Source organism: Pleurodeles waltl, chromosome 3_1, assembly GCF_031143425.1.
Source record: "Pleurodeles waltl isolate 20211129_DDA chromosome 3_1, aPleWal1.hap1.20221129, whole genome shotgun sequence".
NCBI lineage: Eukaryota > Metazoa > Chordata > Amphibia > Caudata > Salamandridae > Pleurodeles > Pleurodeles waltl.
The window spans coordinates 1,282,374,724-1,282,402,238 of NC_090440.1; the positions used below are offsets into that span (position 1 = coordinate 1,282,374,724).

General features: G+C 44.6%; 1 protein-coding gene across 2 annotated transcripts in view; it reads left to right on the forward strand.

Moving 5' to 3' along the window:
- EPB41L5 (erythrocyte membrane protein band 4.1 like 5) overlaps positions 1–27,515 on the forward strand; it is an 873,454-nt gene that overhangs the window by 586,779 nt on the left and 259,160 nt on the right. For both annotated transcript variants that reach the window (XM_069224616.1, XM_069224615.1), the window contains exon 18: positions 415–509. In XM_069224616.1, coding sequence (XP_069080717.1) covers positions 415–509 — 95 coding nt within the window. The remainder of the gene's footprint in view (positions 1–414; positions 510–27,515) is intronic.

Below are 27,515 nucleotides of genomic sequence, written 5' to 3' on the forward strand. Positions count from 1 at the left end.
CACCGGTCTGCACTCTACAAAACGTACTGGCCAAGGATTCGCATTCGCATGAAGTCGTCTTTCAAGATTTACTAGAGTTCAGACACTACTAAAGCTGGGATGTGACCACAGCAAGCCCTTAGCATGTGTGATAAAGCGTGTTGTGGCAGCCAGGCTGCCTTTAGGGGACACGGGCTTCCATTCACGATAAAGCTGAAGGGAAGGTGGTGGATGGTACCTCTAGAGGCCACAGCGCTAAAGTTGTAGTATACATTAATACATGTTACCTGGAACACTGTTTTGTTCCCTTATCTATTATTTGGTTTTCTTTGCTGTCTCCAACAACTAAATGTGTATCTCCTTCTGGCACCCTCTCATCGTTGTTCTATATTGGTGTTGTGCCCCTAACATAATGTTTACTTGTCTTCTTTGCAGTGTTTGAAGACACAGCAGTAAAGCTGAAAAATCTTGAAACTGATGCCGTTCAAGTTGCTGCTCGTTTAAATGTAAACATTAATGTTACAAAACAGGTACTTTTACTAGCAATTTTGTTTGCTGCCGAGTTGAGCTAGTCAAGTCTTCAGTTATCACCCTGTTATGTTTTCCTCTCCTTTGTGTTTTGCTTATTTAGGGTCAAGCCTGCAAGAGCATGCGTCAGCGCATGTGTCTCGCTTGTGAGACACTATTGTTCACAAAAAAGGCTTGGGGCCCGCCAAGTGCTTATTTGTTGGCTACGGTGGCATTCTTATTTTTCAACCTCGTAATTAGTCACTAGCAGGTCAAGCATCATTTTGTTCATTTCTGTGGAGCAGGGAACAAGCACTGGTTGATTAAACTTAATTAGTGCCCATCCGCTGCTCTCAACATGATTTAGGTACTTCTTTTTAATTTCTAGAGCCCTGCAAAACAGGTGTGTGACTGGTAAGACATGCCAAGCAGGACAAACAAAACTGCAAAGTTTTATTTTCTATAGTTAACATTTTCCTTTTATTTTGCCAAACCTTCTTTTCTCACTTTGCACTCATGCTTGGATTTTGCTCATGGCTGCTAGCTTTTCTCAGAAGATGATTATCTTGTTCTAAATATTGCTGAGTATCATTGTGTCTTATGTGTAATTTCCTAAATTATGCTTTAACACATAATTGTGCAGTACACCCCAAACCACCCCACTCCAATCTGCCCCACTCCTTTCCACACCAATCCACCCCACCCCAATTCAAACCACTCATCCAATCCTCTTCATTCCACCACACTCCAATTCTCCCTACCGATCCCAATCCAAAACCCCATCCTGATCAAACCAGTCCACTCCAGTCACCCCCACACCAGTCCACTCCATCCAATCCACCACAGTCCAATCTGCCCCACTACAATCCAACCCGTCTCACACCACACCAGTCCACCCCACTCCACTTTAACCCAATTCTCCCCACACCAATCTAATCCACCCAACTCCAATCCAAAACAATCCATCCCTCTCCAGTCCACCCTGATCCAATCAACTCCAATCCAATCAAACCCACTCCAATCAGTCCACCCCACCTCAATCCACCCCACTCTAATCTAACCCACCCCTTTTCATTCTAGTACAATCCACCCAATTCCAATCCACACCAACCCACCCCACTCCATTCCCCCACTCTAATACAGCCCATCCAACTCCAGTCCACCCTACTCCAGTCCACCTACTCAAATCCATTCTACCCCATTCCACTCCAGTCCACCCATCTCACTCCAGTCCATCCCACTCCAACCAAATCCACCTTAATGAATCTGTCCAATCAACCTCACCTAATCCAATCCGCCCCACTCCAATTTAACCCACTGCAGTTCAGCCCAGGCCACCCATCTAATTCACCCCATTTAATCGAATCCGCCCAGTCCAGTCCACCCAGCTCAATGCAGTCCACCCCACTTTAGCCCATACCACCTCAGTGCAACTCACACCATTCTCCCACACCCTAATCCAAGCCACTCCACCCCAGTACAAAATCACACCACTCCATCCAGTTCATCCCACTCCCCAAACCAGTGGAGTTCACCCCACCCAGTTTAGTCCACCCCACTTCACTCCACCCACTTGAGTCCACCCCATGCCAATTCACCCACTCTATTCTAAACCACCCCACTCTACTCCAATCCATTCCACCCCTCATCAGTCCAATCCACCCCATCCCAGTCCTGTCACTCTAATCCAATACACCCTACTCCAATCTTATTCAATCCATCAAGTCCACCCACTCGAATCTACCCCACTCCACTCAATTCAACTAAATCCAATACACCCCACTCGCCCAATTTCACTTCAAGCCACTCCACGCTATGCCACTACACTCCGGACCTCTGCTGCTTAACCACTGAACTCTATTCTCCCCCTACGACACTATTCTCCCTCTGCAACACTATTCTCCCCCTATGACACTATTCCCTCCTACGACACTATTCCCCCCTTACGATACTCTATTTCCCCCTTCCACTCTACAACACTCTAACAGGTTCACTCTACAACACTGTACTCCCCCACTCCACCCTACGACACTTCACTCCACTAGCTTTTAGCCATGCTGAACAGCAGCAACACTGGTGTACAACATGGCTAAAACACATTACCAAAGCCAATAGCTCCTCTATAAGCGAGACATAATGGCTTTCCTAATGCTTGTTTAACTTTTAGTGCCCAGCAAATAGAAGGCAGCAGACTCGAGAATGTGAGCCCATGTTTAATGCAGGTAATAGGAATCGAACTGTACTTAACCCAGGGCTCAGGAAAATTTAACCCGCTTTTAGCTGCATGCCAGCATTTTTGGCAAGCCACAGAACTGAATCTTATTTTTCCAGGTCAGTCCGCAAATTTTTGAAGATCAGTCTGACTGGCAAAAACGTCTGTAGAAGGGCAGACAAAATTGCAAAGTTTTGTATTCTGTAGTTAACTTGATTTTGTTTTGCCTACTCTTGTGTTTTCACTTTGCAGACTCATGTTTTGTGTTTGCTCGGGGGCACTGTTCTCAAAAGATGACAATTATCTTCTTCTGAATATTGCAAACAACATTCTTTCATTTGTATAATTTATGAAATTATGCCATAACATAATGCAGTACACTCCAGTCCACCCCAATCTAGTCTCTCCTGCTTCAATCCAATACGTCCCACTCAAATACATCTCAATCCAATCCTCCCAGCCTAACCAACCCACCCCACCCCACTCAGTCCAGTCCACCCCACTCAATCTAGTCCACCCACACCAGTCCAGTGCACACCAGTCCAATCCACCCCACACCAGTCCAATCCACCCCACACCAGTCCATTCAGCCCCACTCCAGTCCAATTGGCCCCACCCCAATCTAGTCCACCCCACTCCAATCCAGCCCACACTAGTCCACTCCAGTCCGCCCCACTTCAATCCATTTTGCCACACTCCTATCCAATCCACCCAACACCAGTCCAATTAAGTCTTCCCCACTTTCAATTCAGCCTGCCTTCTCCAGTCCACACCAAACTGCCCCACACCAATCCAGTCTGCCCCACTCCAATCTATTCCACACCAATCCACTCCAAACTGCCCCACTCCAATCAGCCCCAAACCTATCTGACCCACCTCACCCCCAAACCAATCTGACCCACCTCACCCCACACAAATAACCCCAATCTAATGAAGTCCACCCTACATCAATCCAATCCACCCACTCCAGTCTAATCCACCCAGTCCAATCCATCCTACTCTGCCCACTCCACCCCACTTTAATGTGCTCACTCCATTCCAATCCACCCGACTCAGTCCAATCCACTCCAGTCAACCCCACTCCACTCCAGTACACCACAATACACCCCCTCCGACCTAATACACCCCACACCATATTCCAGTCCACCCCACCCCACTCCAATCCATTCCACCCACTCAAATACAACCCACCCCACTCCTATCCAACCCACCTCATTCTAGTTCAGCTCAATCCAATCCATTCATCCCACTCCAATCCATTCCATCCACTCTAATACAACCCACCCCACTCCTATCCAACCCACCTCATTCTAGTTCAGCTCAATCCAATCCATTCATCCCACTCCAATCCATTCCACCCACACCAATCCATTCAGCCCACTCCAATCCATTCCACCCCAATTCATTCCACCTCACTACAATCCAATCCACCCAACTCTAGTCCAGTCCACACCAATCCAATCCCTCACTTTAATCCACTCCAACCCACTCACTCAGGTCCAGTCCATCTTACTCTAAGCTATTCCACCCAATCCAACCCATTACCATCTGCCCCACCCCCACTCCAGTCCACACCACTCCAATCGTCGCCTCCCTCCACTCCAGTCCACCCACTCCAGTCCCCACTCCAATCCACCCAATGTACTCCAAACCAATCTACGCTACACTGTTCCAGTCTAGTCTGCCCTGCCCCAGTCCAGTCTGCCCCACTTGGGTCCAATCCTCCCCACTGCACTCCAGTCCAATCCGCCCCACTCCAAACTACCCAACATCAATCCACTCCAATGCATTATCCCATTCTCTGGTAAGCCCCAGGCCACCCCACCCCACACCACTCACCCCAGTCCAACCTACCCACAATTCCCATTCACCCCACTCCAATCCACACTCCAGTCTAATCCACCACACTCAGTCCAATCCAGATCACCCAACTCCAGTCCACTCCACTTCACTGCATTCAGTCCAACCAACTACACTCTAATTCGCCCCATTTTAACCCTCCCACCCCACTTCAGTCCGCCCCACTCCATTTCACTGCAAACCACCTTGCTCCAGTCAAATCAAATCCACCTCATTCCACCCATTCCTATTCAGTCCACCCCACTCCATACCATTCCACTCCAATCCAACCCTCCGTCCATCCCACTACAGTTCACCTTACACCAATCCAGTCCCCACCCCACTTCAGTCTAATCCAGCAATCATGTCCACCTCATTCCAGTCTAATCCAGCCATCCACTCCATCTCACTCCAGTTAAGTCCACCCTTCCCTGGTCAAGTGCACCCCTCACTCCATGACACTGAACTCTACTCCCACTTCTCCACTCTGATATTCTATCCCCTACTCCACTCTGCTACACTCTTCGTCACTCTACTCTTCCCACTCCACTTTACTACAGTCTAGTCCCCCCTACTCCACTTGGCGACACTGCTCCACTCTGACACAAACCTTTAGTCATGCTGAACAACAGCCACATTGGTGTACAACAAGACTAAAACACATTGCCACAGGAATAGTGCTTGTATAGGCACGACCTGTTGGCTTTGCCAGTGCTTGTTTTAGTATGTGGTCTGAGTGTATAAACTGTATTGTATTTGCCTCCAGTACATGGTTTGTACTTTTGTGCTTAGCTTTTAGGCTGCCTCCAAATCGATGAATGTCAATTCTAACAACATTTATTTTATGCTCTGGTTGGCAACCCCTTCGCATCATCCATGCCTAATTTTCTCACTTACTTTGGCCTTGACCATCTCTGTCATATCCCCTAAATCCGTGAAGCTCATCCTATTTGGATTTGTTTTATTTCACATTTTTCTCTCAGTTGCTCCCTGATACGATCCTCATAAACCTTAGTTTTCAACTTGCGCACCATCAAAGTCCGTGGGTCACTAAACCCTTTGCACTTCTTTTGCCTCTGTGCCCATGCTATCCTGGTATATTGAGCCTATGTTTTTTGTCTATTCTCTACACCCTTATGCCAGTCCGTGGATCCTGATAAATGTCATGATTAGCATTCTCTGTCTCCATCATTTTATTTCTCCCGCTTACATGACCGTTAGTTCCATTGCATTGCTTTTGCTTCTAAGCTCCCACCTTTCGTACAAACTCCTGCGTACATAGACTCGTGGTGAAGTATTCGCCTTTCACTCCTGTGTAAATTCTTCAGGTGTGAATAAGCCAATGCGTCCCTGTGTGATAGCTTTTTCCTGTATCCTGTACATAGTCATTACTTCTTCCAGTGTATCTAATTTCTCGAGCATTGCCTGACTGTGGTCACTCAGATTGTTTGGTCCCAGAGTCCGTTATAGCTCCCTTAATTCCATTCTGCCTTACGCGGACTACGAGAGGTTTTGCAGTGCCAATACTTTGACGTAAAAACAACACTTTCTACCCTAATATGTTCCCAGAGTGACAAGTCTGACGCAGTTGGTGTTGGCCGAAAGCGTCAAATCTGGACCACACTTGGCTTGCGTGCCACAATGGTTAGATGCGATTCTCAGCGTGGGAACGCTTTTCTTCCCTTAAAACGGTGGAAGTAGAGTATTAATTTCAGAACACATTTATCATGGTGAGTGATCCTTCAGAAACAGTACAGTGTCTTAGTCAGCTGAGACGACAGTGGAGATCTGCGCAGACTTGCCTGCCTTGTTTAATTAATGTGAAAGCTTTGTTAGTTCATTAGTTTTGGAAGAGAAAATTCCCATTCTCTTAGTACAAAAACTTGCATCAGACATTTCCATATTAGCATAATTTGTAGGGGAAAAATGATGACTCATTGCTGTTTGTGGAAATCAGTATGATTTATGTGGCTTTTCGCGTGTCGATAAGCGACAGTGTTGGATTGACCCTGAAGCCTTCTTTACCGATCCTTCCTATGTCTGCATAGAGAAAGTGATTGTGTGTTTATTCCACTCTGATTGCCTGTCCTCCAAGTGGCACAACAATTTAACTAAACAAATCTGGCAGTTTGTGACCAATGCTGACTGTGCTCAGCCGGAACTAAAAGGAAGGCAGGACTGTTTGCTTATATATTTGTGTTTGCCTCGCCTTTTCGGAAGGCTAATGGAAGTGTACCAGCTATGGTGATGATGCTTTTGACACAGTTCCTGCTGCTGTGGGAGGTTAGAAAGAGCACCTTCATCTACAGTAGCTGCCAGCAGAATAAATCAGTGTTTCATTTAATGAAAGGTTTGTAGACCATTAAAATATTTTTCTTGCTGAAATGTAACTGCAGTATAATTCATACATTGCAGCTACTGATGTGGCCACAACATTCAAATATTTGGTGCATGAATTTTCTGCAGAAGTTGATTGTGGCTATTTATGTTAAATGTTTCTCCAGTCTAAGTGGTTTTGAAAATTAAAGTTGCCAGGTATAAAAGATTGACTATTAAATATAACCTGGCCCAATACGGGGACAAATATGCATAGAAACAGAAAATAATCCAATAGATTTACACTCTTTTTTTTTTTTTTTTTTTTTTGAAGGTCACTTATTAAATAACAATAATGACCATAAAATCAGGTTGAACTTCATCATCTCTCTGTATACAAATGTATTCATGACACTAAGATCAACCTTAACTTATCAAACATAAAATATACAGGACAAACATTACATATTTTTTTTGTCTCTCAGTGAGTAATATGCAAGCTATAGTGGTGTACATATTGTTTCAATACAAACCTAGTCCACCAGGAGGAAGTTCATAATGAGCAAGGACATTTGATGAGGAACAATCTAAAAAAAAATCCTTTAGATGTCTTATTCACATTCCATTCACGTATTCTTTTCCATTGATTGGCTCGTATAGATAACATGTCTACTCATTTAAGCCCCACTCATTATTGACCACAGAGAGGCAAGAAAATTATATGCTGCAAAAGTCAACCAAGCAAACCTTTATGGTCATGGTCAAAGTTTGCCAGGATCATCACCTGCACTCAATGTGGAGTATTTTGGTTCTGCACAGGATCCCTCAAAACTTCACCAGCACCAGGAATCCCCCTGGTCTTCCTGAGCACAGATGGTACAAACAGTTTCTGAGTGATAATTGCTCTTGTATTCTAAACACCTACACTCTTTGAATATATATATATATATATATATATATATATATATATATATATATATATATATATACATTTTCAAAAAACGGTGCAACTCGATAAAGCACCAAAAGGCTGCACAATATCCAAAAGCTTGTGGAGAGTGAACACAATTATAAAAAATCATTCAAATGCACAATCGTCGGCTCCATTTTATTGAAAAAGTTCATATAATAAACAAAATTAAATAGGTGGCACTTCCAAAAATTACATCAAATGAAAAATCCATTAAGTGCCCACAATGAACAACAGACACAAGCTGTCCCGGCCAAATGTCGACGCGTTTCGGCAACAGCCTTCAACTGGACATTGGCGGACATTTTTACACCTAACTATTTAAATCTTCTAGTCCTTCTTTGATTTTAGCAGCATAGCTAGAGAAATGTGCAAAAGGGCGGCCATTTTATAACGTAAATAGTCTTAAATTCAAACTATCGATTTTAGTCCATGTACTTAGGTCAGATTCCAAATATCACACTCCATATGTCTCATATGATCCCTTGTGTCATCCTATTATAATATAGTTACTCAATGATGTATGTTCTTCCAATTATTGATAACAAATTATGGGGAAAAAAACAAACCATATATGAATATTTTCTTATGTGGATAATACCGAATTTTAGCTTTACTATTACAAATAATTTATATATAAATAGCTATATGCAATATAATATAAACATAGATCAATTTATAAATACAATCAGTATATGCATTCTATAAATAGAATAAATAATTCCAACCTGTATATACAAGAGATGATTAAAAAGATGTTTAAAGGAGACAAATAATGAATTAATTTACATTAATAACTACAAATATTATCATAATTAATGCCAACAATTAAATATCTCAATTCATCATAACAGTAATGCCAAATTCATATGTAAATTAACATTTAAATAATCCACAAAAAGGATTAAGACTTTATTTAATGTTAATCATGCATCGATCGAAAGTCATATTCTAATGTAGGTCTTATGACTCAAAAACAGGATCTCTATAAATGAAGAGATGAAAAAGGAAAGACCTATTTGTTCTAAACACGTGGATACAAATATAGACCGCCTGATCACCCAAAAGTGCTGCTTAAAAATAGTTTCAATATTGTGCAAAAGTGGTAGTCTGGGTGTAAAAAAAGAGAATATATATATATATGTGTGTATATGTGTGTGTGTGTGTATATATATATATATATATATATATATATATATATATATATATATATATATATATATATATATATATATATATATATATATATATATATTAATTAACTAAAAATAACCAATTTCCTAGTCCGGAACCAATATTTATAATCACAAAATCCAATAAAAGGTCTCATTATGATGTCAATTATTACTTAGTATATTTAGGAATTTCATTGCTTATAAATAGAGACTACAGAAGTTTAAATTTTCACAAATGTACATAGAGTTCCGCATCCAAATTATGACCCCACGGGTTTTCAGAACCTAATAATAGAATCATTCTAGATTCAGTTTGTCTTAACTGAGCAGTTCTATTGCCCACCCGGGGGTTGACAGCAATGGTTTTTATACCATAAAATGTCAAAGAGCTACAATTGTCTTCATGAACATCCCAGAAGTGTTTAGCTAAGGGATAAGATGGATCATGATTTTTGATTGCTCTGAGATGTTGTAGAAACCTCACTTTTAGTTTATGAATGGTACTGCCAACGTATTTTTTGTGGCAGCCACATTCAATCACATATACAACATACTCAGTATCACAGGTAATGCGATCAGTTATTTCACAGATTCTGCCCTCAAATGTAGTATATGAATGGGTATTTTGTGCGTATGAACAGGATTTACAATGACCACATTTCCAATATATATATGTGTATATATATATATATATATATGTATATGTTCGATGACGTGTAGCTGCAGATACACATGCTATGCACAGGTCCTGCCATCTAGTGTTGGGCTCGGATTGTTACAAATTGTTTTTCTTCGAAGAAGTCTTTTCGAGTCACAGGACTGAGTGACTCCTCCTTTTCGGGCTCCATTGTGCATGGGCATTGACTCCATCTTAGATTGTTTTCTTTCCGCCATCGGGTTTGGACGTGTTTCTTTTCACTCTGGTTGTTCGAGTTGGAAAAGTACTACAAACTCTCTAAATTCGTCGGTGTTGTTTTTGATCGAGTACCATCTATCATCGACATCTCGGTAACGGCGGACACAGATCTCTACTTGCCCTTCGGTGCACCTGTGCCCAACTTGGGCCTGGTCGGCCCGACCAAAAGTCTTGTTGAAGCCTCATGGACCGGACCCCGTTTAGATTCTGCCCTCGGTGCCACGCCAGGTATCCTTACACGGACCAACATCTAGTCTGTAACCTGTGTCTATCTCCAGACCACCGAGAGGATACTTGCGAGGCCTGCAGATCCTTCCGCTCGAAAAAGACTGAGAGACCGAAGAGCGCGAAGGTTAGAGATGGCGTCCAGAAGCACCGAACGCCTCGACGCAGAAGAAGAGGAGATGATCTACATTGCAGTTTCCGTTCCGGGGTCCGACTCCGAGCATGGGTCCGACAACGACTGACCAATAACAGCGGGCCAGCATGTGAGTGCGCTTGCCCCGACCCAATCCAAGCCCAAATACAAGGCCTCGGGGATGCCACTGCCAGAAGGCCATGGTTCCTCCCGTAAAAAAACTACAGGTGACCAAGCAACATCTTTGGCACTGAGAAAGGCCACACCACCGAAGCCTTCGGACTCGAGCCGAGGCACAGGCTCTGAAATCCTCAAGCACCGACCCATCGAGTCAAAGCCCCGAAAATCCCTCTCGGAGCTGAGGCCAACAACTAATCCAGGCCCTTCGATCCCGAAGAAACCGGCTTAGGAGCCGAAAAAACATACATATACAGAGGCGCATGGATTTCTAAGCAATTGAAAGAAAGCCATAGATTTGTGGAAGAACTTACGCAAATGGAGGCATTTGACAAAAAACAGGCCAGAATCCAAATTCATAAAGACACTGGCAAAATCCTCACTGCACCTCCTCTAAAAACAAAGAGGAAACTGGCCTTTCAAGGACATTTGGACACTGACCAGCCACCGGCTAAAGTGCCAAAACCGAGACAAAAATCTCTGCCTCCTCAGTTCTCACCTCACCAGTCTCCTCCTCATTTTCCTCACCTAACTGTCTCCCCACCTATTAACCCCACTGCACAGTCTCCAGTACACTCTGCACAATCACACCAGGGTGAGACTGACCCATGGGACCTTTATGATCCCATTTCTGACAATAGTCCAGAGTGCTATCTGTAAAGCCATCACCCCCAGAGGATAGCACCTCATATACGCAGGTTCTCGCTAGGGTAGCGTCATATCATAACATAGCCATGCACACAGAACCTCATGAGGATGATTTTTTTATTTAGTACGTTGTCCTCAACTCACGCCACCTACCAGAGTCTACCCATGCTTCCTGGCATGTTAAAACATGCACATCAAATCTTTCAGGAACCAGTTAAAGCCAGAGCGATCACTCCTAGGGTAGAAAAGAAATATAAGCCGCCTCCTTCAGACCCAGCTTTTATTACCCAACAGCTACCCCCAGATTTCGTAGTGGTCAGCGCAGCAAGGAAGAGGGCTAACTCCCAGTCGTCTGGGGACACACCCCCACCAGAAAAGAAAGTAAAAAATGTGATGCTGCGGGTAAAAGGGTAGCATCACAAGCAGCGAATCAATGGCGTATAGCCAATTCCAAAGCGCTAATGGCCAGATACGACAGGGCTCACTGGGACGAGATGAGACATTATCCAGCATCTCCCCAAAGATCAACAGAAGAGAGCCCAGCAAATAGTAGAAGAGGGGCAGGCAATTACCAACAATCAGATCAGGTCGGCGTTAGACTCCACAGACACAGCCGCAAGAACTATTAATACGGCTGTCACCATTAGGCGACACGCATGGCTTAGGTAGTCAGGCTTTAAACCTGAAATCCAGCAGGCCGTTCTTAACATGCCTTTTAACAAACACCAACTAGTTGACACACAGGTTGATACAGCCATTGAGAAAATGAAAAAAAGACGCTGACACTGCCAAAGCTATGGGGGTGCTTTACTCAACTCAATACAGGGGCTCATTTCGAAGCCTTAATATAGGGGAGGCTTTAAACCCCAAACATCTGAGCCATCTACCTCGCAATCCAAACCCTCTTACCAGACACAATACCAGAGAGGTGGGTTTCGGGGAACATACAGAGGACAATTTCCCAGATCTAGAGGAAAGTATCAGCCCTCAAAGCAACCCACGCATACCAAACAGTGACTTCATCCACATCTTCCCTCACCACACTTCCCCTGTGGGAGGAAGACTGCAAAAGTTCCACACACAATGGTTACCCATCACAACAGACAATTGGGTCTTATCCATTATCCAACATGGTTACTGCATAGAATTCGCACACATTCCTCCAGATATACCTCCAAAACCACACAAACTCTCCTCCCAACACAGTACAATGTTGCAAGCAGAGGTACATTCATTATTACTCAAGCCATAGAGCTTGTACCACATCATCAAAGAGGAACAGGAGTTTACTCCATGTATTTCCTCATTCCCAAAAAAGACGGAACATGACCAATACTAGATCTCAGAACTCTCAATCTTTACATCCTATCAGAAAGCTTTCACATGGTAACACTACAGGATGTAGTCCCATTGTTACAACAAGATTTTATGACAACACTGGAACTAAAAGATGCGTATTTTCACATACCCATCTATCCAGCGCACAGAAAATATCTCAGGTTTGTAATACAATGAAAACATTACGGGATAACAACAGCTCCCAGGGTATTTACAAAATGCTTTGCCATAGTCACAGCCTACATAAGAAGACAACATATCCATGACTTTCCAAATCTCGACGACTGGCTAATAAAAGCCAACAGTCAAACACAGTGCCAATACCATACACATTATGTAATAAACACCCTACACACACTAGGGTTCTCAATAAACTACCAAAAATAACACCTACAACCAGCGCAGATTCAACAGTATTTAGAAGCCACATTAAACACCCAAAGAGCACTTGCAAGCCCAAGTCCACAAAGGGTACAATAATTCCACAACATATTACCACGAATCCAGCCAAACCAACAGTACACAGTCAAATTTGTCATGAAACTGTTGGGCATGGTGGCATCATGCATCACCATTGTCCCAAACGCAAGACTAAACACGCGGCCCTTCCAACAGTGCCTTGCAAAACAATGGTCACAGGCACATGGTCATCTTCAAGACCTAGTGTCGTAGTTTGGACTCTTGCTCTGAGCAAGACTGCTGGTCTCAGGATGACAGTACTTTCGTTTGTAGGTGACTAAGTCTCTTCCTACAACTATTTGTAACTGTTGTCCAAACCTTACCGGCTTACTAGCAGTACCTCACCAAAAACACAATAGTAAAATGTGATTTGTAGCAGTCGCTTACGCATGGACTCAAAATACAATATCTCAGGGTTGTCGTGGTTAAACGGAAATTACCCTTTTCTCACTGATTTATTAGGTCTCATACAAACAAAGGCAATAACACAGATGCAGTAAAGTTATAATAGTTTTTATTCAACATAACTGCAATTTGTGATCAGTTGCATGAACTGCAATGATTAGGATAATGAATATACCAAGCAACAGTATTGTAAAGAGGAGAGTCATTGTTATAAAGACCCCCACCATTATGCAATATATGAAAGAAATATATGTATATGTAAAAGATGGAATAAGCCCTAATACCCTAAGGAGAGTAGGTCTAACCTCCTACCTAAAAAGGAAGAGCTGGGTTCGTTAAACCTAATCTGCCAAAACCGTGTCCATGAGAGGAGCCCCCAACCCTCGTTACCTTGGAATGATGTCTCTATCTCAGACTCCGCAGGGACACGAAGACTGGATCAGTGTCAAGATGACTGCAGCATCGGTATCAGCGATGGTGGCGATGCCCTCTGGTCGGAATCCCTCTGATTATCTGTCTAAAAGTGTGTTGTATTTATACAGATCTACAAGGTCCCCTGACATAAGTGTTATTCATAACAATAGATAACAGGCATGCTTGGGACGGCAATTAATATCAATAATCCCTCAAAAGTATAGAGAGGGAAAATCCCTAAGTGTGAATGCCTACTGTATGTTTGTCTTTCGTGCTTGATCTTGAAGCCTTGGCGCAGTGACACTGATAATAGAACCCATAACAAGTGGCCTAACTATAAACAAGGCCGCCATTTTAAAGGAAATAAATAATGAAATGGACTAAGCCAGAGCAAGCTAAGTAGGTTAAAAGTCACTGGGTGACGGGGGCACGAGTTTACAAGCCTACGGCTAAGCTAACTCCTGTTAACCCGTTAAAACAAACTAGGATTCACTGTTGATAGACCACCAAACACACATCTCGCTTCAGTGGTGGAATTCCACAAATTTAAACAAAGGGCGGCCATTTCAGGACCCTGTGCCTCACACCATTCTTACAACAAATGCATCAATGATTGGATGGGGAGCACATCTCAACAATCACAACATTCAGGGACAATGGGACACCAAACACAAACAACTTCACATAAATCACTTAGAACTGCTAGCGGTATTCCTAGCACTAAAAGCTTTTCAACCTCTTCTTGTTAACAAACACATTCTCATCAAAACAGACAATATGACGACAATGTACTACCTGAACAAACAGGGAGGAACCCACTCATCACAACTTTGTCTTCTACCGCAAAAAATTGTCATTGGACAATTCACAACAACATTCACCCTGTACCACAGTATATTCCAGGGATTCACAATCAACTAGCAGATGGTCTCAGCAGGGATCACCAGCAAACACACAAGTGGGAAATTCACCCCCAAGTACTTCACAAGTACTTTCGCCAATGGGGAACACCAGACATAGATCTATTCGCCACCAGCCAGAACGCAAAATGCCAAAACATCGCATCCAGGTACCCACACCCTCTATCAAAGGGCAACGCTCTATGGATCAACTGGTCAGAGATATTTGCTTATGCTTTTCCCCCTCTCCCGCTCATTCCATTTCTGGTCAACAAAATGCATCAAAACAAACTCAAACTCATACCTATAGCGCCAACGTGGGCACATCAACCATGGTACACAACATTGTTAGTCCTGTCACTAGTACCACACATCAGACTACCAAACAGCCCGGATCTGTTAACACAAAACAAGCAACTGATCAGGCACCCCAATTCAGCAGTACTCAATCTAGCTGTCTGGCTCCTGAAGTCTTAGAGTTTGGATATCTACATCTTCCACCAGAATGTATGGAAGTAATTAAACAAGCAAGAAAACCCACTACCAGGCAGTGCTATGCAAACAAATGGAAAAGGTTTGTCTTTTACTGCCAATCCAAACACAACACCTCTTTCCGCATCCATACAAGACATTGTAAGTTACTTACTTCATCTACAAAAAGCAAATGTAGCTTTTTCATCCATTAAAATACATCTCACAGCTATTTCAGCCTATTTACAAAATATACAAAACAAGTCTCTATTTAGAGTGCCTGTCATCAAAGTCTTCATGGAAGGGCTAAAACGTATCATACCTCCAAGAACACCACCAGTACCATCATGGAATCTCAATATCGTACTCACAAGGCTCACGGGTCCACCGTTTGAACCCATGCATTCGTGTCAAATTCAATATCTAACGTGGAAAGTAGCATTCCTCGTTGCAATCACTTCATTACGAAGAGTTGGTGAAATACAAGCAGTTCGATGGCATCTGTCGCTGTAGATACACATGGTCTGCATAGCTCGCCATCTGGTGTTGGGTCGGAGTGTTACAAGTTGTTTTTCTTCGAAGAAGTGTTTTCGAGTCACTGTACCGAGTGACTCCTCCTTCTGTGCTCATTGCGCATGGGCGTCGACTCCATCTTCGATTGTTTTCTTTCCGCCATCGGGTTCGGACGTGTTCCTGTCGCTCCGAGTTTCGGAACGGAAAGATAGCTGAAAACGGAAGATTTTCGACGGTATCGTTGCGATCCGGTTCGAGATAAACACATACGACGACGCATTGAACATCGAAGCGCTTCGGTGCCCTTCGGGGTAGATTTCGGCACACCGTCTGGGCCTAGTCGGCCCGACCGCTTGGAGAACAACGCCGATGGAACGGACCCCGTTTCGATTCTGCCCTGAATGCCACAACAAATATCCCTATACGGACCAACACTCGGTCTGTAACCTGTGCCTGTCACCCGAGCACAGCGAAGAATCCTGTGAGGCCTGTCGGGCGTTCCGGTCCCGAAAAACTCTGCGCGACCGTCGAGCGAGAAGACTGCAGATGGCGTCCACGCCAAAGGAGCATCGACAGTTCGAGACAGAAGAGGAACAGGAGGAATCCTTTTCCATCCAGGATTCAGACTCCGACGAACTCGACAATACAAAAACTGTGAGTAAGACGTCGAGATCAGAAATTAAAAAAGGCAAAAAGGCCCAGGGGACGCCACTGCCAACCGGCCATGGCTCAACCCAAATTCACGGTGACCAACAATCGGCACCGAAAAAGGCCCATTCAGTGTCGATCGTCCGACTCCGGTCGAGACACCGGCACGCAGCCTCCTCGGGACCGAGAGAGTGCTAAAGAGAAGCATCGACACCGAGAGTTCGGTGTCGACACGGATCGACGCCGAGACAGTGACGCCGAAGACCATAGAGGCCAAGATTTTTCGGCACAAAAGAAAAGGAAGGTTACCTCGGAGCCGAAAAAACAAACAACAGGGTTTTCGGAGCCGAAAAAAGCACCAACAGACCCAGTTTCAGGCTCCTATACTGAAGAACTTTCTATGTCTTGACAAATGAAAAGACACAGATTCGAACAAGAACTGCAATCCACTGAAGTGGATCACACGCAAAAGCGTATTTTTATTCAGCAGGGGACAGGGAAGATCAGTACCCTTCCACCTGTCAAAAGAAAGAGAACACTTCAGTTTGTAGCACGAGAGGCTCCTCAGCAACAAACAGCAAAGACGGTAACACCTCCTCCCTTGCCTCCACATGTAACTCCGGCTTCGCCAACTTACACCCCGTCACATTCGCCAGCTCACACCGCCATGAGCCACGACGACCAAGATCAAGACGCGTGGGACTTGTACGATGCACCAGTGTCTGATAACAGCCCAGACACATACCCAACTAGGCCATCACCACCTGAGGACAGCACAGCCTATTCACAAGTGGTGGCTAGAGCAGCTCAGTTCCATAATGTGGAACTAAACTCTGAACAAGTAGAGGATGACTTTTTATTTAACACCCTCTCCTCCACCCACAGCTCCTACCAAAGCCTGCCTATGCTCCCAGGCATGCTACGCCATGCAAAGGAGATCTTCAAGGAGCCAGTTAAAAGTAGGGCAGTAACGCCTAGAGTGGACAAAAAGTATAAGGCGCCTCCTACGGACCCTGTATTCATCACCTCTCAGCTGCCACCAGATTCTGTGGTGGTAGGGGCTGCCAGAAAACGGGCAAATTCACACACTTCTGGGGATGCACCTCCCCCAGATAAAGAAAGCAGAAAGTTCGATGCAGCCGGGAAGAGGGTCGCTGTCCAGGCAGCAAACCAGTGGCGCATCGCAAACTCACAAGCGCTGCTAGCGCGATACGACAGAGCCCACTGGGATGAGATGCAGCATCTCATTGAACATCTCCCAAAAGATCTACAAAAGAGAGCAAAACAGGTTGTTGAAGAGGGTCAAAACATTTCCAACAATCAAATACGCTCCTCTATGGATGCAGCAGACACAGCCGCAAGGACCATTAATACGTCGGTTACCATCCGTAGGCACGCATGGCTCAGAACGTCTGGATTCAAGCCAGAAATTCAGCAGGCAGTACTTAACATGCCAGTAAACGAAAAACTTCTGTTCAGTCCGGAGGTCGACACAGCCATAGAAAAGCTCAAAAAGGACACTGACACTGCCAAGGCCATGGGCGCACTCTACTCCCCGCAGAGCAGAGGATCTTATACCACCTTCCGCAAAACACCTTTTAGAGGAGGGTTTCGGGGTCAGGCCACACAAGCCAGTACCTCACAGTCCGCACCGTCCACCTACCAGGGACAGTACAGGGGAGGCTTTCGGGGCCAGTATAGAGGAGGGCAATTCCCTAGGAATAGAGGAAGATTTCAAAGCCCCAAAACCACTACCAACAAGCAGTGACTCACACGTCACTCACCCCCCCCACACAACACCAGTGGGGGGAAGGATAGGTCAATATTACGAAGCATGGGAGGAAATAACTACAGACACATGGGTCCTAGCAATTATCCAACATGGTTATTGCATAGAATTCCTGCAATTCCCTCCAGACATACCACCAAAATCACAAAATTTATCAAAACACCATTCACAGCTTCTAGAGATAGAAGTTCAAGCACTACTGCAAAAAAATGCAATAGAATTAGTACCAAGCACACAAATAAACACAGGAGTTTATTCACTGTACTTCTTGATACCAAAAAAGGACAAAACACTGAGACCAATTCTAGACCTCAGAGTAGTAAACACATTCATCAAATCAGACCACTTTCACATGGTCACACTACAAGAAGTGTTACCATTGCTCAAAAAACACAACTACATGACAACCCTAGACCTCAAGGACGCATATTTCCATATACCAATACATCAATCTCACAGAAAATATCTAAGGTTTGTATTCAAAGGAATACATTACCAATTCAAAGTATTGCCTTTCGGTTTAACAACCGCTCCAAGGGTATTCACAAAATGCCTAGCAGTAGTCGCTGCACACATCAGAAGGCAGCAAATACATGTATTCCCGTATCTAGACGACTGGCTAATCAAAACCAGTTCGCTCACACAATGCTCAAACCACACAAATCAAGTCATACAAACCCTCTACAAACTAGGGTTCACCGTCAACTTTGCAAAATCCAACATTCAGCCAAGCAAAGTACAGCAATATCTAGGAGCCATAATAGACACGACGAAAGGAGTAGCAACGCCAACTCCACAAAGAATTCACAATTTCAACAGAGTCATTCAACACATGTCTCCAAATCAAACCATACAAGCAAGAACAATACTACAGCTCCTAGGCATGATGTCCTCATGCATAGCCATTGTCCCAAACGCAAGACTGCACATGAGGCCCTTACAACAGTGCCTAGCCTCACAGTGGTCTCAAGCACAGGGTCACCTTCTAGATCTGATGTTAATAGACCGCCAAACTTACCTCTCGCTTCTATGGTGGAACAGTATAAATTTAAACAAAGGGCGGCCTTTCCAAGACCCAGTGCCATAGTACGTAATAACAGATGCTTCCATGACAGGGTGGGGAGCACATCTCAATCAACACAACATAAGAGGACAATGGAACATACATCAAACGAAACTGCATATAAATCATCTAGAATTATTAGCAGTTTTTCAAGCACTAAAAGCTTTCCAACCAATCATAACCCACAAATACATCCTTGTCAAAACAGACAACATGACAACGATGTATTATCTAAACAAACAAGGAGGAACACATTCAACGCAGTTAAGCTTATTAGCTCAAAACATATGGAAGTGGGCAATCCACCATCAAATTCGCCTAATAGCACAGTTTATTCCAGGGATCCAGAATCAACTGGCAGACAATCTCTCTCGATCACCAGCAAGTCCACGAATGGGAAATCCACCCACAAATTCTGAACACCTACTTCACACTCTGGGGAACACCTCAAATAGACTTATTTGCAACAAAAGAAAACGCAAAATGCCAAAACTTCGCGTCCAGATACCCACACAAGCAATCCCAAGGCAATGCCCTATGGATGAACTGGTCAGGAATATTTGCTTACGCTTTTCCTCCTCTCCCTCTCCTCCCGTATCTAGTAAACAAATTGAGTCAAAACAAACTCAAACTCATTTTAATAGCACCAACGTGGGCAAGACAACCCTGGTACACAACACTGCTAGATATTTCTGTAGTACCCCACATCAAACTGCCGAACAAACCAGATCTGTTAACGCAACACAACCAACAGATCAGACACCCAGATCCAGCATCGCTGAATCTAGCAATCTGGCTCCTGAAATCCTAGAATTCGGACACTTACAACTTAGCCAAGAGTGTATGGAAGTCATAAAGCAGGCCAGAAGGCCATCCACTAGACACTGCTACGCAAGTAAGTGGAAAAGATTTGTTTGTTACTGCCATCATAATCAGATACAACCACTAGACGCAACTCCAAAACATATAGTAAATTACTTGCTCCATTTACAAAAAGCAAAGCTAGCCTTCTCTTCTATTAAAATACACCTTGCAGCAATATCTGCATACCTGCAGACTACCTATTCAACTTCCTTGTATAGGATACCAGTCATCAAAGCATTCATAGAAGGTCTTAAAAGAATTATACCACCAAGAACACCACCTGTTCCTTCATGGAACCTAAACGTGGTCCTAACAAGACTCATGGGCCCACCTTTCGAACCCATGCACTCTTGCGGAATACAATTCCTAGCCTGGAAAGTTGCCTTTCTCATCGCCATTACATCTCTGAGAAGAGTAAGTGAAATTCAAGCGTTCACAACACAGGAACCTTTTATACAAATACATAAAAATAAGGTCGTCCTACGACCTAATCCAAAATTTTTACCAAAAGTTATTTCACCGTTCCATCTAAATCAAACGGTAGAACTACCAGTTTTTTTCCCACAGCCAGATTCTGTGGCTGAAAGAGCACTACATACATTAGATGTCAAAAGAGCATTAATGTACTACATTGACAGAACAAAGAACATCAGAAAGACTAAACAGCTATTTATTGCATTCCAAAAACCTCATGCAGGTAACCCAATATCAAAACAAGGTATAGCCAGATGGATTGTTAAATGCATCCAAATCTGCTACCTTAAAGCAAAAAGACAACTGCCCATTACTCCCAGGGCACATTCAACAAGGAAAAAAGGTGCTTCAATGGCCTTTTTAGGAAACATCCCAATGCATGAAATATGTAAGGCAGCCACATGGTCTACGCCTCACACATTCACCAAACACTACTGTATAGATGTGCTATCCGCACAACAAGCTGCAGTAGGTCAAGCTGTATTAAGAACTCTATTTCAGACAACTTCTACTCCTACAGGCTAAACCACCGCTTATGGGGAAATAACTGCTTACTAGTCTATGCAGACCATGTGTATCTACAGCGACAGATGCCATCGAACTGAAAATGTCACTTACCCAGTGTACATCTGTTCGTGGCATCAGTCGCTGAGATTCACATGGGCCCACCCACCTCCCCGGAAGCCTGTAGCAGTTCAGAAGTTACCTTCAATTTTGTACATTTGTATATATATTATTTAAACCTTTAATAGGTACATACTTACACATTTCATTGCGCGGGCACTATTACTATAGTACAACTCCTACCTCACCCTCTGCGGGGAAAACAATCAAAGATGGAGTCGACGCCCATGCGCAATGAGCACAGAAGGAGGAGTCACTCGGTACAGTGACTCGAAAACACTTCTTCGAAGAAAAACAACTTGTAACACTCCGACCCAACACCAGATGGCGAGCTATGCAGACCATGTGAATCTCAGCGACTGATGCCACGAACAGATGTACACTGGGTAAGTGACATTTTCATTCACTGTTGAACAACCCTTTATACAAGTACACAAAAATAAAGTTGTACTTGCACAAACCCAAAATTTCTACCTAAAGTCATCTCACCGTTTCATTTAAATCAAACAATGGAACTTCCAGTCTTCTTCCCACAGACAGACTCAGTAGCAGAAAGAGCGTTCCATACATTAGTCATTAAAAGAGCTTTAATGTATTGCATTGACAGGACAAAATCATTTAGAAAAACTAAACAGTTATTTGTCGCATTCCAAAAACCCCATACTGGTAATCCTATCTCAAAACAAGGCATAGCCAGATGGATAGTAAAGTGCATCCAAACCTGTTAGCTAAAAGACAGCTACTAGTAACACCAAAAGCACACTCCACTAGGAAGAAAGGAGCAACAATGACATTTCTAGGAAATATACCAATCACAGAAATCTGTAAAGCATCCACTTGGTCAAAACCCCATACATTTACCAAGCATTACTGTGTAGATGTGTTAGCAACACAAGCCACAGTAGGACAGGTTGTACTAAGAACACTATTTCAAACAACTTCAACTCCTACAGGCTGACCACCGCTTATGGGAGGAGAACTGCTTTGTAGTCTGTGCATAGCATGTGTATCTGCAGTTATATATATATATATTCCATTGCATGGACATCTTTCTTTACACTCTATCACTCGTACCTTACCCTCTGCGGGAAAACAATCTAAGGTGGAGTTGATGCCCATGCGCAATGGAGACGAAAAGGAGGAGTCACTCGGTCCCGTGACTCGAAAAGACTTCTTCGCAGAAAAACAACTTGTAACACTTTGAAGATTCTTCTATTTTTTTGCTTCTCAGACGTGGCTTGATGGAGACTTTGTAGGCCATGGCAGCAGGGCACATGACATTTTGAGTAAATCACTAACTGAGTTTGCTTCTACCACCATGCCTGCTAAAGTTTGAAACCTGTTAAATGCTCCCATATCAAGCTTTAACTAGAGATTAGTGTTCACTCCTTGACTCGTCTCTCCTTGAAGTATTGTTGCTGAGTGCCAGTACTGGTATTGTTCAACAAAGGGTACCAGATATTACTTGATAACTGGTTACATAATGACTGAAATTGTCCAAGAAGAATTCAGGTGGCAGTCTTGCTAATTCTGCTGTGCTCGTGGGCTAGATGACTAGAATATTAGCAGCAACAGTGGGGCACATGGTTATTTGGAATGAACGTCTTAATCCAGTTGGGTATGTAATGTGAACACAAGTTTAAAGTACAGGTCTTTGCCTCCTTTTTATTACGTAGTCTTCAAATATCATTTTCACAAAGGGCATGCCAGCTTGCTTACCCAGATGGTTGCAAAACAGATTCACATGAATATTCTCCTAAACATATTCTGCTCTTGAACAAGACCACACAATGAATAAGGAAACATACCATTATTCTGGTTTAGTCTTCCTCACTTTTTCCACTAAGTGAAACTAACATTTTATCATACTTTTTTTTTCTCATTTTTCACGTTCCGATTCACATCCTTGGCAAAATCCCAGTAACAAATGTGTACTAGATTGACATGCAATGATTAATTCTGCTACATGGTTGTTGAGTTTAGAGACCTCTTTTTGTATTTTTTTTTTTTTTTTTAAATGTTATTGAAAAATTGACAAGCACACTTTGCACTTTTTTTCCCTGCACAGAACGAGCCCCCGCCCAACACACACGCACTACCATCCCCGGGAGTCTCCAGCCCATCCCCAGTCTTTAGAGGTTATCCTCCAGGGCATGCGGACGGTCCCAGGCAGAGACATTATCTAGACATGGAGGAGGCGGGGTACACAGTCCTCCTCTGTATTCGTTCCATTTCCCCCACACCTTCCCCCATTTCGCCGGGAATCCCCAGCTCATGTAGGTGTGATCTTTTCTGCTAGCATGCACCAGTCAATGTCTCTTTTCCAATCTTATTATCTCTGGGACATCTGGTGAACCCAAGTCTGGCAATGTTTCTTTTTGCAAACACCATGCCGAGTGTTACCCAGAGTCTCTGTGACCGTCCCAGGTCTGTGGGTTCCCGTATGTTTACTAGACATCTATTGAAAGTGGCAGTTCCTCGCCCAGGAGAACACGGAGTCATGCCAAAACAGTCGTCCAGTAGTGTTGTATGTACTGGCATTCCCAGAGTATGTGTATGAAGGATCCCACTCTCCTGCATGCCCAAAGCTATTCGGGCCCTTCCCATCCTAAATCTGAGTGTGCATGGTAGATATACTCTGTGTAGCATTTTCAATTGAATGAGGCAGAAATTGGAGCGAATTGCCTCCTCCCTAAGGGAAGCCAGTGCCTCCTCCCATTCTTCATCATCAAGATCCCAAGCTCCCGCACCCACTGCTCCCTATGGTGTTGGAGTGTGTCTGGTGAGTTAATGATTATGGTTTTGTAGGAGAGGGAGATGCCCTTTTTATGCAAGATTTCCTCCAGGAGTCTGCGCTCCACGGGAGAGGCCTCCGGGAGTTGCACCTGCCTCAGATGACCGAATGTAAAGTGTGTCACACTTGAGGATAGTGGAAGTGCTCTGAAGGAGCTAGATCATACTCCTTCCGCAAGTCATTTAAGGGCTTGATGGCATTGCGCGGCCAGAGGTCTCCAATCTTGCAAATGCCGATAAGGTCCCACCTTGCAAATCCAGGGAGGTCACCCTGGGTGCCCAGTGCTCTGGAGTCCCATAATGGGGTGAGCTGTGTTAATCTCCCCCAGCCCATGGCCTTAAGTTTGGTGTGCCAGTAGATGACTGTTACAGACGTGGGTCCCAGGTGACGTGACGACTGGGTGGGGGAGTAAAGGGTCCTCAGGAATCCACCTAGCTGCGATAGCCTCCTATCCATCCAATAGGCGGGTTCATCTTGTGGAGAGTGCATCCAGTAGTTGACCATTGTCCACTGCACAGCCCAGTGATACTTCTTTATATCAGGGAGTGGGGTGGATTGGAGTGTAGTTGGTTGTATTGAATACAGTGGAGTGCATTGGAGTTTGGTGATCTGGATTGAAGTGGGGAGTGTAAATTCACCCATTGTACCAACCCCTGGTCAGCTTAGGGCAATTTTGGCCTGACCCCTGTTCCACAGGAGGGCCTGTAGTTCTGTTATTATTGCTTTGTAATAGCATGGGGGAACTGTATATGGGTTATTATGTAAATCATACAAAAAGCACTGCAACAGAAATGCTCTCTAGTTTTGTATGTCCAGCTTTAGTTGTCCCAGGAAGGGTGGCAAGTTATGGGAGTAGTAGTTGGCAGGGTCTGCTGTTACAAAAAATGCCTAAATATTTAAAAACCGTTGATTGTCATTTCAATCTCGCAATCCCGGGGGAGGCGAGGGGTGTTCTCCTTTGAGAATGTAAATGGCGAACTTCGCCCAACTGATCGTATATCCTGAGTATTGGTTAAATAGGGTCACTATGTGCATTATTTGGTCTAGGGAGATGGAGGGTTTTGTAAAGTATAGCTGAACACCATCTGTGTATAATGATATTCTGTCCTACTGTTAATTCCAAGTAATCCCCTTAACCAGGGGGCCTGTCCACTCCCATGCCACCAGTGGCTTGAGGGCCAATGAGAACAGCAGGGACGTAAGCGGCACCCCTGTCGAGTACTGCAGTGAACAGTAAATGTCTGCAACTGTGCACCAGTCACCACTACTTGTGCCTGTGGGGAGGAATAGAGTTGCCATATTCAAGCCCTGAAGTGGAGGCCAAATCTCATCCATTCCAGCACTTGAAGAAATATGGCCATTCGACTGAGTCAAAGGCCATGCGGGCATCTTGGGAGAGAATCGCCATGTCATCTAACAGGGTTTTTAGCTTGAGGGAGCACCACACGTACTCTCCTAAGGTTCAATGCCGTGTTACATCACGGCATAAACCCCGATTGGTCTTGGTGTATCAGTGAGGGCAACCATTTCAGAGAGGCCCACTCCTCTGATCACCGTTTTGTATGCTTCCCACAGAGTTTGCGCAGAGCGCACTGAGTTGGCATGTTAATCAGATTATTGCTTGGTTGTCTTCATTAGTGTCACTTTAACTTTTGGCCCCTTGAGGTACCACAGATTTATTACAATCTGTCGCTGATTCTTGATTAAGGGCCCTAGACCATCCACAAAAGGGATTTGTCAGATATGATACATGCCAAGTGGCAGATCTCTTGCATTCAAGGCAGTTGATGAATTGTCATAAGTAAATAATCAATGCAGGAGAGACTACTGTGGGCTGCCGAGTAAAATGTATATTGATGCTCATTAGGTTGGCGGGTCCGTCTCAATCCGTCTGCCAGAGGTTGCCTTGTGGTGGGAGTCAGTCGGGGGAGAGGGGGAATGCTGGTTGAAGAGCTCATTTAGGGTAGCATTAAGGTCCCCCCCATAATTAACTCTCCTGGGGGAAAGGCTTAATAGTAGCGCACCTGTCACTGGGAGTGTGCTTTCATGTTTCAGTGGCGGGATGTATATTGAGAGTATGTTGAGTACATTCCCCCCCCCATGTTCCTGAGAGCCGCATATAGGTCCTGGTCGTCTGACCAGGTTGGCCCAATATCAAAGGGAAGCGACTTTTTCACCAGTATGCCTGCCCCCCTAGAGGCGGCACTATATCCTGCGTGAAAAGCCATTCTGTATCCCCCACCTATCTAAAGCCCGATAGGTATTCCCCAACAGGTGAGTTTCTTTTAGAAGTACCACATCCGGGGAGTGGAGTTAGAGATACTGTAGGACCACCCCCCCTTTTGATTTTGTCCGTTAACGTTCCACAAAAGTGTCTGTTTCGCCATGTGGAAAGGGAATGGGGAAGTTCTAACCCTGTGTGGAGTGTAATGCATGGTGGTAGGTGCCATCCAAGCCCCGGGGTGTGGTGTGTTTTGTAAAGTACCCTCTTTTTGGCATGGTTACCCCCCCCCCCCCTTACTTTTGGCCTGCTGTCCGTGTGTTTTGACTGTGTTCACTGAGATCCTACGAACTAGGACCCCAGTGACTGTGCTCTCTCTCTCCCTCTAAATTTGGTTGCTTAGGACTTGGCACTCCCCACAATCGGCATACTGGTGCCCCCATGTAAGTCCCTAGTATATGGTAGTTGGGTACCCTGGGCATTGGGGCACCAGGGGTTCTCCATTGGCTGCAGCATTATTGTGCTATCCATGGGAGCCCATGCAAAATGTATCTGCAGGCCTGCCATTGCAACCTGCGTGAAAGGGTGCATGCACCCTTTCACTACAGGTCACTGCACCAGGTCACTGTAAGTCACCTCTATAGCACAATCCCTCCTAGACCAGAGGGCAGGGTGCAAGTACCTCTGTGTGAGGACACCCCTGCAAAAGCAGAGGTACCCTTACAAACTCCAGCTCCATTTTCCCAGACTTCCTAAGTGCGGCAAAGCCATTTTACCCACATACTGGACACAGGACCTGTGTCCAGCTACATAATGGTAACTCCGAACCTGGGCATGTTTGGTATCAAACATTTCGGAATCATACCCCAAAACTTCTGCCAATATTGGTTGTATGATTCCATGCACTCTGGGGGCTCCTTAGAGGTCCCCCAGCATTGCTCCTACTAGTCTTCTGGGGGTTTTCCAGGCAACCTGTGCTGCTGCCACCCCACAGACAGGTTTCTGCCCTCCTGCTGCTTAGCCAGCTCAAGAAGAGAATGGCAAAATAAAGGATTTCCTTTGGGCAAGGGAGGAGACACCCTCTCCCTTCGGAAATAGGTGTTACATGGCTTGGGGTGGTGGGGTAGCCTCCCTAAGCCACCAGTATGCTTTGAAGGGCACATTTGGTGCAAATAAACCGGTTTGCACCAGTCTAGAGACCCCTGGTCCCTGCTCTGGTGCAAACTGGACAATGGAAAGGGGAGTAACCACTCTCCTGTGCATCACCACCCCATGGGTGGTCCCCAGAACTCCTCCAGGTGGCCACTTGATTCTGCCATCTTGAATCCAAGGTGGGCAGAGACCCCTGGGAGCATCTGAGTGGCCAGGTCAGGCAGGTGACGTCACAGCCCCCTCCTGGTGACCAATCCCCCTTCATGGGTTATTTAGGGTCTCCCTCCAGG